General features: G+C 35.1%; 1 protein-coding gene across 4 annotated transcripts in view; it reads right to left on the bottom strand.

The window, feature by feature from the left end:
- LOC150093810 (uncharacterized) overlaps positions 1–15,117 on the bottom strand; it is a 364,154-nt gene that overhangs the window by 243,563 nt on the left and 105,474 nt on the right. The window contains exon 1 of one of the 4 annotated variants that reach the window (XM_090413167.1): positions 12,636–13,163. The exons of the other annotated variants lie outside the window; for them this stretch is intronic. Coding sequence (XP_090269293.1) covers positions 12,636–12,645 — 10 coding nt within the window. The 5' untranslated portion in view covers positions 12,646–13,163. Of the gene's footprint in view, positions 1–12,635; positions 13,164–15,117 lie in introns of those variants that run through there. 4 annotated transcript variants of the gene reach the window in all.

The raw sequence follows: 15,117 nt of genomic DNA, 5'->3' as shown, positions 1-15,117 counted from the left end.
AAGTATACTTGAGAAACGGTTGAGAAGAATTGTGGCAGAAAAGCTTGGTGAAGAACAAGCTGGATTCAGGCCAAATAGAGGCTGTCAGGATCAGATCTTCACTTTACGACAAATAGTCGAGAAAGCACGGGAATATAACAAAGATCTGTATTTAAGTTTTGTCGATTTGGAAAAGGCATATGACAAGGTGCCAAGAGAGAAGCTATTCAATACGCTGCAGTTATATGGTGTCAATGGGGCATTATATCAAGCAATACTTAGTCTTTATTTGAGTTGTGAGTCAGCAGTTAGAATTGAAGGAAGTACAGGAAGATGGTTTAATGTTAAATCTGGTGTGAGACAAGGATGTACATTATCCCCTCTGTTATCCATTATCCATATGGATCACATTATGAAGGAATGTGGTATTAAACCTGATATCAAAATTGGAGATGTTAATGTCAGCTCTTTGCTTTATGCGGATGATGTTATACTTCTAAATAAATCCGCTACAAGTCTGCAAGATTCTTTGACTAAATTGAATAGCTGTTGTAATAGATATGGTATGAAGGTCAGCAATCAAAAGACAAAGACAATGAAAATAGGCAGAATCATTGAAAATGTCAACTGTGTTGTGAATGGAGAACCTGTGGAACAAGTAAAACATTTCAGCTACTTAGGCACAATTTTTACTGAAGATGGTAAACTAAATATAGAAATAGACAACAGAATCAGCAAAGCTGGTATTGTGGGAAGTCAATTGAATAAATTCATATGGAATAAGAAAGAAATTAGTCGGAACACTAAATTAGCTGTATACAAGACTGTGTTCAAACCAATTTTAACTTATGGATCTGAGAGCTGGGTCAGAAGTAAAACACTTGACCAAAGACTAGAGACTGCAGATATGAGAGTCCTGAGAAAGATTAGAGGCGTGAAAACAGATGGCATCAATGACAATATCATATTAAAAATGTGGATATTAGGAAAGAACTTGACATTGTCAGCATCCAGGAATGCGTTAGCAGAGCTAATCTCAGATGGTATGGTCACTTAAATAGAATGGGAGAGGAAAGATTAGCAAAACAAGTGTTCTCTGCCAGGTTGGCAGGAAAACGACCCAGAGGAAGACCAAGATATAGGTGGATTGATACGGTACAAAGTGCCTTAGACGATAGAAATATAAGATCTGATAATGTTGGAGTCTTGACAAGTAACAGACTGATTTGGAGGAAAATTGTAGATAGGAAGTTAGTAATGATGTAATTTTTTCATGTAGTACTGTCACATCCTGTACACCCCTTGAGGGTACAATGCAGGAATTTGATGATGATGATGATGATATATTTTGAAAACCTACACATACTGACAGATATCTACATGCCTCATCCCATCATTATAGACCTCAAAAATTGGGTATCATTTTCACACTAGGAGCAAGAGCCCACTGACTGACAAGGACAAACTAGCCAAAGAACTTCAACATCTAAGAAACATTTTCCTTCAAAATGGCTATAGTGAGCACACATCTCTAGACTACTCAACCAACATGAGACAGAGAAAGTTCTAATGAAGAAAACAAACAGAGCATTCATCAAGCTCCCATATATTAGCTCTGTGTCCATAAAACTAGCAAAAATACTTAAGGAATATAAAATCAAAGTAATATTTACCCCATTTATCAAGATGAGATCACTATTAAGATCTGTAAAACCTTAACATAGCCCATTTTAATATCCAGGTGTTTATAAGCTATGGTGTGATTACTGGTCATATTACTATGGACAGACAGAAAAATCAATTGAACAACGCATTGAAGAACAGGTTCAAGATATTGAACCTGAAAGTAATATTTATCCCCGTTATCAAGATGAGATCACTATTAAAATCTGTAAAACCTCAACACAGCCCACTTTAATATCCAGGTGTTTATCGGTATGGTGTGATTACTGTTAAAATATTACTATGGACAGACAGAAAAATCAATTGAACAATGCATTGAAGAACAGGTTCAAGATATTGAACTTGTTCTTCAATGCATTTTGTCATCACACGTGCTCCCTTCAGCTGATCCACAAGACATGTTGCAAATGAGACATCAAGTTTTATGGGACAAATCAGAACTATTACACCTTTGTTATGATACAACAGAAAGAATAATATGGGAATCTTTGGAAACAGCATTAGATCCTAAACATTTAAATATTAACTTATAACTAAATTTAACTTGTCTGAATGCATCCTAGCCTTTGATCAAGAACATTCACATGAATGCATAAACACGCAGAACATCCAGAACAATTAGAAATAATTTTTAAAAAATAACATCAGTCTCTTTTATATAAATGTATAATAGTTGTCGCCTTTTTTAGTCCTTATTGTTTTGTCTACTAGTTAATTTATTTACACTTGAAGAAATCCTGTACAACTGGGATGAAACATCGTGTTACTAAGTAAATAAATGTTATCAACTTATTCCAGTGTTCTGCCTTATGAACCTTAATCAAAAAAAAAAAAATAAATAAAAAAAATTACACACACACACACTTGGTGTTATAAATACAGGTAAGCAAAATGAGATTTAAATGGAAACATCACCAATGAGCACATGGTCAGTAATCATTATGGAGGACATTAACTATGAGGACATAGTCAAACAGAGAAAAGAGCACACACATGGGAGGGGAGGGAAGGGAATTTATGCAGCTATTAAGAGAGAATTTCCTAAAAAACAGCATTTAATGGAAAGTATCCATGGTTTGATAAATGTGATAACAGCATCAGAGAATTTATTGATAATCAAGATGGTTCTAATTATAGAGTGATAATGCAGTTTTGACATGGGAAGTGGCTAGGCATACAGAATTTTCTATTAAGAAGAGGCACATATGGAATTACAAAACAAGTATTATGACAAATTGCAAGGAAAGCATGTTAGCAGTATGTGGGAAATAGTGAAAGTGTATTTAACAAAAGCTGCAATAGATTAGATATCCTGGATAATAAATATTCAGGAGGACCCTGGGTATGTATTATCCAGGCGGAGTCAATGCAGTGACTAATATGACTTGGATAAACAAGAGAACAGAAGTAGATAAAATGGAGATGTTTAGGATATTAAGAAATCTCAATGTGAATACAACCATAGAACTAGATATCAGTCTGCATTTTACAGAATATACCAGAGAAATGGCAATGTCCCTAAGTAAGCTATTTAATTTCAGCCTCAAAATTAATAGACTCCCAAAGGAATGGAAAGAGTTGTCAAGACAGTCTAGTTACATAAAGGAGATTTCAAGACAGAAGTAACAATTATAGACGAATCAGTATCTGTATAATTAGTACTAATAAGGAGGACTTCACAAATAATGTAGAATCCCACTTGCTACGAAAAAAAAGTACTTGCTCAAGACCCCCCCCCCCCCCAAACACACACACAACAGCATCATTTATTTAATATGTCCCAAAAAGTCAAAAGTTACATAAAGCAATTGGTAGTACTGTATCACTGTTTGGAGAACAATTCCTTTATGTGTTAAAACCATTCCAAGAAAGAAACGTCAAATGATGAGAAGGAAAAACAGTAAAAGCAGCACTGAGTTTTTTTGTTTTTTTTTGGAAAATATAATTCATTACATCAATTTTTGTTACCAGAATTGGACCTTTATATTACACATATTCTTCTTTTTCTTAAAGCTTAAAAAATATATATATTTTGTTTAGCTAATTTGTATTAAAAATTAACTAAACAAAATATTTTATGTCCTGTCTGCAGCTACCTGCCAGCTGACAAAATCTACTTGTCACAGGTAATTGTATCTGTTGAATCCTGCTGGATAGTATTTGTAATACAAATGAAACATGCAAGCACATTAATATTAGTAATACTAATGTTCCCACCTTTCATGTGTAGTATTATAAAAAATTGTATACAGAGATATTAAGTACCATTCTTAGTTTCATTCTTTCCAGAATATAATTAAAATTTTCACTTTCTACAGAAATCCTGGCAATTAAGAGTGTAGCAATTATTAATCACAGCATTTCACTGAAACTTTGTCCTTCCAACAGTACATTAACTTTGCTGGTGGGACAGGAATTATGATTTGAAAACTTCCACAATTCAAAATAAGGTGTTGAAAGTTTATTTTTCACTTGGTTAGAGTATAATAAATTTAGTTTAATCCTTTATCCAAGTGTGAGCAAACAAAGTTTGTGCCTGAAAGTATCTTCAGGACTGGGTTAAGGTGGTACAACACCAGGGCAACTAGTTGCAAAGGTGGAGCAAGCTACCAACACTCCTATCTCAGTATCTCCTATAATGCAAAACACATCTCCTTGCGGATATGTCTAATGTTATGCATTAAGGGAAGGGCCACTATCCAGACTAGTTTCGACCTTTATTGAGGTCTCTTCAGTGGGAGCCAGGCCCAAGTGGAGATATCAGGCTGAAGCATTAGCAGGTCATCTCTACCTATAGGAATTGCCAATTGGTATGCCACCCTTTTTTAATAATTTACTCTGGATTTAGAGAAAGATGTTGAAAGTTTATTTTTCACTTGGGTAGCTTGCTCCACCTCTGCAACGAGTTGCCCTGGTGTTGTACCACCTTAACCCAGTCCTGAAGATACTTTCAGGCGCAAACTTTGTTTGCTCACACTTGGATAAAGGATTAAACTAAATTTATTATAAAATAAAGTGTTCTTTCCCACCCCAGCTGGAAAGCTCCAATAACAAGATGGAAGTAATGATATTGGATAAAAATCACCTACCATCGAAAGGCTGTCACAAAACATTTATATTGCAGTGGATTTAAATAGGATCTGCAAACTATACCAAGATGAGCATTACTAAGAAGCTCCAAAACTTGACATGATGATGATATGATGGGGCCCATTTGCTTTTGGTCAAAGAAATGAGGAATGACAAAGGTTACTCAATATCTGCATCAGAAATTATCTCAGAAATGGAAACAGCTCGTTTCAGAAAAGACACAAGTCCTAGAATTACAAGATATAGCTGGGATGATGAGCAAAAACCAGTAATAGATTATTTCATCCTTGATAAAGAATGGCCACTTCCACTGAGCTACACAAAGCCTTTGTAGCTCAGTGGAAGTGGCATTTGCACTCAACAGCGCTTGACGGCACGAAGGAAGACTTTGTTTCGAATCTAGTTGGAGACTAGAGGAAATTTTTCTAAGCCTTTTTTCAACCAGTTCTCGAGTCAGTTGATCTCTGGCATGGGCAAGCGGGTTTTTTTCTCCCGGAAACTTGAGTTTTTCATCCCGTAAACTCAAGAAAATCGACCGTAGAACCCACACTATTTCAGACATTAAATATATTGTGTTAGGGACCGTGAGATGGCGGTACTCTCTATCCGCCTTCTTCAATGCATGCCATTTAATTAGTGATAGCCTTGGGGCAGTTATCTCTGACTGGCTACCAGTGTAGATTGAACTGCCCACTCAGTCTCCAAAAGTTAGATATGGCCTTGCCTACTCCCTATACAGAAATAAAAAGGTGTTAGCTGATTTAAAAAAAAATTTTTTTTGATAAAGAATGGACTAAGGCAGTTATGAACATCTGCTTTAGAAGGAAGATTTCTTATAGGATTCTTATAGCCATTTTTAAGGTGTATGTGGAAGATAAAGGTGGTAAGAAAAAAGGGGATAGAAAGCTGAAGCTACAGACATTAATACAGCCTGAAGTAAACCAAGAATTTGAGTCTAGGATTAGGACCAAGGTTCATGAGTTAATTACAGATAATGTAGATGAGGAATGGGAAAAATTTCAAGATGTAATGGTAGGAACATCAGAAGAACAAGTGGAAGCCAAAAAGGGAAAGAAACATAGTGGTGGAAAGAGAGAGTTAAAGAAGCAGTCTAGTTAAAAAATACAGCTTTTTGAGGTTTATGAAAACTTGGTTACAATCAAAGAGTCATGCAAAAAAAAAAAAAAAAACTGTTTAAATAATCATAATAATTAAAGAGGAAAAGATAAGAAATGGGCTGAATTTACACATGAGTTAAAAGATGTTAATGGGAATAAAAAATGTTATATGAACTAATAAAAAGTAGAAGAAATGAGAAGCCAGGTTTTTTAATAAATAGTGATGAAAATCTTGTGACTATAGGAAGAGAGATTAGATTAATAACTGGTCTCACCAGTTATTAGAATAACTAACAACTAGTATGAGACCTAGCAGAGAGAGAGAGAGAAAGGCAGGGAAACTAAATTATAAAGGGAGCAATGGTGAGAATGTGAGCGTAAGAGCGACAATGTTATATAACTGTGTTAATGACGGAAATGAGCTTTGTCATGGAAATGTTGATGAGGAGAGAACGATTTAGACTTTGTGTTCATTAGGTTCAAACGCATCAAACTTGTGCAAAGATGTCTATATGTATAAGGCACTAGAGAAGAACAGAGATCTGCAAGTTGTTCAACTGTGTCATGCAGACAAGAGTATACAAAAGAACATGCAAGCAGATTATGTTTCTACACAAATGCTAGGAGTATCAGAAATAAAGGTGTAGAGTTTGTTACCTTAGTTAATATGTTAGGACCTCAGATTGTACACATTAGTGAGACCTGGCTATCAGAATCAGACATATTAACTGGTATCGAGTGTAAAGGGTACATTATTTTTAGGAAGGATAGAGAGGATAGGAAAGGAGATAGGCATGCTACTAATGATATCGGATGACTTGAATCCAATTAGACTTGAGACCTATGATTGTAGTACTACTACTAACAGTATTTCATGTGGCAGTGAGTTTGAAGCCATCTGGTGTGAGGCGGAACCAAAAAGTTCAATTACATGGTGGGGTCAGATCTGGTGGATCAGTTGCTAGTGATGAAATGAATCACCAAATAGACAAGATAAGCACAAAAAGAGAAATCATAATCATTCATGAGAAGAATGAAAATGCATTTATTGAGCTGTTGTAGGACAACTTCCTTAAGCAACATGTGGCAGAAGGAACTCGAGGTCAAAGAGTGTTAGATTTCATTATAGTGTCAGAGGGTGCTTTGGTTAATTCTATCTCCAGTTGGTAACAGTGATCATGCAGTACTCACTTGGGAAATGATCAAGTTTATGAATGTTTCATTCAGAAAAGGTGCATGGGAAGCATTTAAACAATACTTAAATGATGTGATATTAAAGTGTGTCCTGAGAGTTCGAAGCATAAATAGGGTAGGAATGAAATGGATGTGTAATCTTACGCAAGAGACTAGTAAGAAAAGGATGATGTGGAAGGAATACCATCTGCATAAGGATGCATTATGAAAATTATAAGCAGCAGGCTAAAACAGTCACAACTGTTGTACAGAAAGCAAAGTCTGAGTATGAAAAGAAACAGGCTCTGCATGCTAAAGACAACCCGCAAGAATTCTATCAATATGCTGCAAGTAAAAGAAAGAATGAATATGAAAAAATAACTCTTCTAAATGCATATGGCGTTACAGATGCAGAAGAGGTTGTTCAACGATGAGTATCCATTTTGTTAAAAGCTATCAACTGGTGTATGTGACATTGAGCTCACTGCTACGTCTTCACTGGATTAAGAAATTCAGGTGTATGAGGATGAAGTATTAGAGATGATGCTCAAACTGAATAAGAATTCAGCAATAGGGACTGATGGGATATCAGCACATGTGCTAAAAGGGTGTTCCAGCTGAACTGGCTATTCCTTTGACCAGGCTATTTAATATGAGTCTCAGAACAAGGAAGATTCTGCAGGAATGGAAAGAATGTATGATAATTCCATTGCACAAGGGTGGTGCAAAGATGGATGTATCCAACTATTGATCAATTAGTATCTCAGGAGTGGTGTTGAAGATTTTGAAAAATTTGTTAGGGCTTACATTCAGAAATGGGTTGACAGCGAGTCTCTACTTTGCAATGAGCAACATCAGACTTTCTCACATTGTGTAACAATGTTACCATTGAACTAGACAAGGGGAATGGATACGCCATGATGCTTTTGACAGAATATGGCATGGTAGACTGTTGCATAAACTGGAGAATATGGGTTTGGATTATGGAATATTAGCATGGATAAGAGGATGGCTGACTGACATATCAAAAAGTGGTATATGGGGGGTGTGAGACTGCAAGATTTAAGGTAACCAGTGGTGTATAAGGATCAGTGCTTGGTCCACTATTATTCAATCTGTACATTAATGATATTGGGAAGGATTTGACAAGTGACATATAGCTATTTGCTGATGATGCAAAGATAGGTAGGATAATCAGGAATGCTGCTGCTATGTAGTTCTTGCAGAATGATTTGAATAGGCTGGAATTATGGGCATGAGAAAATGGATATCAGTTCAATGTCAGTAAATATAAAGTCATTCACTTACGTGTGATTAGATATCCAATGTCGTATTATATTGGTGGGATTATGCTTGACGGAACTGATGAGGGTAGGGATCTTGAAGTGTTAGTAGATAGGAAGTTGAAGTTCAGGGACCATGTAGCAAAGATTGCAAATGCAACTCAAAAGATAACTGCAATGCCGAAATGAACATTCACATGTAAAGAGAAAGAGGTCATTTTGCCTCTTTACAAGGCCTTGATAAAACCTCACTTGGACAACTATGAGCAGGTCTGGTCTCGTGGTTTCCGTTGTGATTCTGATATATATTGGGAGAAAGTGCAAAGGAGAGTGTTAAAAATGGTATCAGGATTGTGGAATACTGATTAAGAAGACACTGAGAATTTGTAGACTGCAGACACTAGCAAAGAGGAGAAAGAGGGGTGATATGGTTGAGACTTACAAACTTCTGAAAGGCTCATACAGTATTTCAATTGATGAAGTATGGGGAAAGGACAAGAGGGCATTCTTGGAAGCTGAGAATGAATGCCGCTAAGAAGGGAGTGAGGGCTATATTTTTCTCTCATAGGGTGGTGCATGATTGGGATGGATTGTCATTGGATGTTGTGAGTGCACGCAGTGTGAATTACAGGTATTCCTTGATTAACGCAATTAATTAATCCCTTGATGTTACCGTGTATATCAAAATCGTGTTAATCAAATATAATAATCAATGGTAAAAATTACAATTTGTCCATGACTGAGTACTGTATTAATGATTAGTTTTATATGGTACTCTTTTAGGAAAGATAAAAAAAAATGAATGCAAAGTAAATGTTTAATAAATGCTTGTACCTACGTTAGTTACTGCAATTTTTTATTAAAAAAAGTTATTAAGAGTCGTTTGAACAGTTTTAGTTTTTTCTTATCAGGATAAATTCTACGATAACAAGCAAAATGACACTCTAGACCTCGGAAAACAAGCATTCTTTGATTAACATCTGGATCCATATCCATTATCGCTTGCTGCTTAAGTGATTCTAAACTGTGAAATATCCATCCAGTTCTTTAATTGTTATCTCCTTTGGAACCTCATCTTCACATTCCATTTGTTCATTATCTTCATATGCGCGTTGTTGTTCAATTTCAAGAAGATAGTTGTCGCTGAAATCTTTTCAATTTGAATCCAATAATTCTTTAACATCTTCTATATCAACACCATCAAAACCAAGGTCTTTAATCAATTGCAATGATTTCTTCAAACCACATTGTTCACAGGATTTTGAAAACCACCTAAATCATTAGCACACTCTGGCCAAAGATTTTTCCAAACAGCTCTCATGCAGCTAGAAGACACTTGCTCCCATGAGTCATGAATGTTTTCAATTGTGTGTTTAATATTAAAATTTTTCCAAAATTCTTGGAGCGTAACCGCATTTCCTCCTGCTGTTGTTTCTACCATTTGAGAATGTCTTTTTAAAAAAATGGGCTTTGAAACTTACAATGACACCCATGTCCATGGGTTGTAGTAATGATGTCGTATTTGGTAGAAAAAAATAAAACGTTCACATTCTCACACAGATGATTAAGAGAATTTGGATGAAATTCTTTTTTTAATGAAAAAATTTACGAAGAACGTAATTTGTAAATACAGCAGAACAACTGGAACTTGTAATACACCCACTCTTAATGCTTAATGGAAGAAATGACCAACTATGGATAAGTACCGATGTATTTATCCATAGTTGAAATAGTAGACCTACACAAACACAAAAATATTACATGATTTTTTTTGTGCTTCTCCCAATAATGAGCTCTGATAAACAACTGCTAATCTGCTGTTCTATTGTTGGTTACTGACAGTTCTGTCAACCAGAAAAGACAAAATAACACTAAGAGTGTGTCAAAATTCCGCTACACTATGCTGCAATATTGTTTGCTTGTCAATCGCTGCAAGATAACAAATTACAGGAAGCTCCAAACTTCCCCATCCCTTTCATCACACGTTCGTAATCAGGGGACTGTTGATACTGATATATACACATTCGAAACTGTAAACAATTGTTGAATAATAACACAATAATGTAGGCATAATTACCATAAAGGGAGAAAAGTCACAAAACAGAAAAATGTTCAGGGTCCGGGCTCCGGGTGAATTTAACCACTGATGATACCTGACAATTGGACCAAGGGAATTATTGTTCCAATTTATAAAGGAGGCTCAAAAGGGAGTGTAGTAACTATAGAGGAATAACATTATTGTGTCATTGTGTAAAGATTTATGAAAGGATAATGGCAACAAGAATAACAGACAAAATAGAGGAAGGTTGAAGAGAAGAGCAATTTGGTTTTAGAAAAGTACAATCTACTGTTGAATTTACTTTTTTCTATAAGAGAAATGATGGAAAGACACTGGAAAGAATACGAATGCTAAGTCTAAGAGTTGTGTGAAGAATAAATTTGGTAATTTAGACTGGTTTACACTCTCTTAAAAATAGAGTGCAACAATGAAGTGTGTTATCTCCATCACTGTTCATGGTGGTGATAAATGGTGTCCTAGATACGGTTAATGGCCAGAAAGGTTTGGCTATGTTTGTAAATGGTGTGGTAATTTGGACACATTCAGAACTACAGAAGAAACTGGGCAAAAAGGAATAGTGTAACAAAGTGTGGTTTCTATGTTAATAGTAAGAAGAGTGAGAGCATTGTTTAAATCGTAGCGGGAATGTACACATTAATGGTGTTAGACTCAATGGGCAAGATTTGAAGGGTAGTGAAAACTTCAAATATCTGGGAAGTATACTTTCTAGTGGTGGAAGTTTAGACCAGGAGATAATTTGGAGGATTTTATACTTTAGTGTAATAGTCTACTTTGGAACAGTGAGGTCTCCAAGTGCAAGTTTTTGATTGGCAAAAGTTACTTTTTTGCCCATTTTGAATTATACAGCAGAGTCAGGGAGACTAACATGAATAGAATACAAGCAATGAAAATGAAAACTTCAATTACTTGTATTCAATTCATGTCTCTTTTTTACTGACAAAAACAAGGAAAGACAGTATAAGAAATGTGACCATTAGGAATAGTTTAGGGCTAAAAAAGTGTTGAAGAAATGAATGCTTATAAACTCTCGCATGAAGTGGTTTGAACTTCTAATGAGAATGAACATAGAAGGAATACCAAGAAGGATGTATGAAATGAAATTTGAGGGGAAGAGACCAAAAGGAAGACCACAGAAAAGGTGGAGACACCAGATTAGAGAAGTTCTAGAAAGGAGAAACATGAACTGGCACAGTGTTCATGAAGGAAGAATTTGGAAGGATAGAAAGAAATGGAGAGATTTAATCTGCCTGACCTGACAGTTTCTGTCAGAACAGATGTTGCTAAGAAAGCTAGAGATATCACATATACAAACCAGTGAACATGTAATCTTAAATGTGGAGTAATGGGCAGAAAGCAAGGAAAAGACTATGTGTTGCACAAAAATGAAAATTGGACAGAGCCTCATTCAGAGAGTTGTGACAAAATGAAATCAATAATACCATGTTTACACACCTTTTGGCAGAGACCTTTATAAAAGTTTATAGAAAGCTGAAGAAACTGTACATTCATCATCATCCTCATCCAATTCCTGATATGTATCCTCAAGGAGCATACAGGAAATTACAACAGTATTACATGATTAAGTATGCACTATTACAACTTCCTATTAACAATTTTCTTCGGAAAATTTGACTCACACCAAAATGTGGTGTGAATCAAACAAACTGATCCCCGATATGTTTGGTTGTAATATATGAAGTCTGTATTTGAACTATTAGTTCATCTTCTGCAATTCTGATCTTAGAATCTGCTATTTGAAAAACGAAAATGAAAAATTAATCATGGCGAAATAAAAAAATATAATGATCAATTTTTAAAAGAGATGCAAACAAAAGACAGCTGCAATTATCACTGTACTTGACTGTGACAGCAATAAACCTAACATTGAAAACAGAATTAGGCCCTAGTCAGAAGTCGAATGGCATATAATTCAGTGTATTTGACATACACTTTTATATCTGAAAGTTAATTCTTTGTAAAAAATAAATCACACACATACACTGCAGAAATCATTCATCAGTTTTAAAATGTTTAAATTTCATGAATTTGAACTTATAAATTTAAAATTGTATAATTTATATATTTGTATATAATACAGATTATGCAGAAAGAAATTTAATACTACATTCAAATAATGTATTACTAAAGAACAATAGTTTCCATCTGAAATGAGTGCTTGAATAATTTAATAGTATGTTTAAAGATATTTTATTGGGGAAAAAATCTAACCTGTTAACATCAGAAAAATTCCTCAATTTTTTCACCATCTTTTGCATGAGATAATAAGAAATCTTGAATGATCTTTACATGAGGAAATGATGGTTCAAAAGTTTCTCACGGTCTCAAATATCTAGGTAGAATATCCTTGGCAGTTTTAAACTGCTGAATGGTTGGACACAGGAAGAATGTTCAGGTCATCATCAGGTGTTTCTTGCAGTTTGGTACATATGGTACTGGAGGATACAAGTTCCAGAATTCCTTTTTCATCCAAAAATATGATCTCTATCCTGGAAGTCTTCCAATGTAAAGTTATCTGCAATGATGGTATTAGACTTGTACGCAAAGATCACTGTTTTTCCATCTCATCACTGCTTGTTTCAAATGGGAAACCTGACTGTCTAAAAGAGTTTATAATTGTAGCAGCACTGACTGATTTCCATTCAGAATCAAGCATCTCAATGACGTCTAGAATTTGTACATTAAGCATTATCATCAACACTTTCAATAATCTGAATGAGCCACTTATGATGTGGCACTTTTAAACAGTATATAATCTCGCAAGTTGAAACAATGCCGTTGCATTCAGAGATTAAAAATATACCAAAAAGGTAAAAAGGTTTTGTGGTTATGGATGTGCAGGATAACTGCCAATAACCATTCAAATCTTTTATTTGTCATAATAGAACTTTTTATCTGGTTTTTCTGAACCAGTGCACTAATTTTATGCTTTTAGGAGCATATGTCTGTTACTAAGAAAACTACTGAACTGAAGTGACCAAAAATTCTAAGAAAAATTGACAGGATTACATTCAATACAAGGGTAACTGAAAAGTTTTTGGACTTTTGAAAATTTTCTTTTCAATGCTTCATAAATTCACAATTTAAGAAAAATTGTAATAAAGTATGTCATTATATTATGTTCTATAGTCACAATCCATTTCCCTTTTACAATCCCCACTGGCTTCAGAACCAGTCCTTAGTAGGTAAAAAAAAACTCTAGGCATCTTGTCCTAACTCCCTTAACAATGACAAAATGCCATTCATGTATGAAGAGAACCAATGATAATTAGAATGCCTATTGAAAGTTTTTTCACTTTGTTATACTATAAATTAAAGATGCCAAGAAATCATATTCTTGGTTTCATCCTTTATCCAAGTGTAAGCAAAGAAAGCTTGCATGTGAAGTCACTTCAAAACTGGACTACTTGTATATAGAGGCTAATGACTTCACGTCAATTGCCTTGTATCCCATAATGCAATGCATATATCCATGCAGATGTATAATGCTATGCATTATGGGAATGCCCACTACCCAGACCAGTTTCAACTTTATTGAGGTCTTGTCAGTGGGAGTCAGACCCAGAAGTGACACCAAGGTTGAAGTAATACAGAAGTCATATTTCCATATACAAGTAGCCAAAAGGTGTCAACACCTTATTAAAATACTCTGGATTAGAGATAGATAAAATTTTCAATATCTATCTCTAATCCGGAGTATTTTAGTATAAAAGTATCTATATTTATATCCAGAGTATTTTAGTAATAAGGTGTGACAGCTTTGGGCTACTTGTATATGGGAATATGACTTCTGCATTACTTCAACCTTGGTATCACTTCTGGGTCTGGCTCCCCTTAATAATACCTTAATAAATAAAGGTCGGAACAGGGCTGGGTAATGGCACTTCTGATCATGCATAGCATTATACATGTCTGAAAGGATATGTGCATTATATTATGGGCTACTAAGGCAAATGATGTGAATGAAGTCATTAGCCTCTATATACAAGTACCCAGTCATTAAGTGACTTCACATGCAAGCTTTGTTTGCTTACACTTGGATAAAGTATGAAACCAAGAATATAATTTCTTAGCATGCCTTTAATTTAATTAGATCTTTAATTTATTAGAATGCCTAGTTGGACTGTGATGTACGAGGTAGAAGCTTCATCTGCTTGATTTATTTTCTTGCATCTGGGATTGTCTTGGGGGAGGAAAACACCACTCGAGCAGTGGTGTATACTATTCTGCAGCGTGTGTGTACTATGAATTGTTCTGTGCAGTCTGGCATTGTCTTGTTGGAGAAGACTCACTTTTGCATCATGAGTACATACTATTCTATGCAGAGCTTGCACAGAATAATATACATGTGCTATGGATGTTGAGAACAGTATGCCCTGAAAATTTCATAACATAGCCATATTTCTTGTGGAAAGGCTTAGACGTTGGTTATACATTCTTATGAAATAGCTTAAGGAAATTACAACGTACAATAGAATATACGTTAAAATAAATTTTAATACACTTCCAATATTTCGGCAACGTCACGTTGCCATTATCACAGGAACTTAAATACAAGACACATGCACGCAAGCACAACACACAGTAAATGAGGAAGGAAGCAGAAAGTTATTCTTTCTCTTAAAAGTCCTGATGGTGCACCCTAGGGGGCAATGTTGGTATTCTTGCCCGATTGGGCTGAAGGTCTTCGGAT

This window comes from Typopeltis vanoorti, chromosome 23 (assembly GCF_054136105.1).
Source record: "Typopeltis vanoorti isolate ZY-2024b chromosome 23, IOZ_Tvanoo_1.0, whole genome shotgun sequence".
Classification (NCBI taxonomy): Eukaryota; Metazoa; Arthropoda; class Arachnida; order Uropygi; family Thelyphonidae; genus Typopeltis; species Typopeltis vanoorti.
Note: the sequence above shows the minus strand (reverse complement) of the source record. Positions and strands in the feature narration are given on the sequence as shown.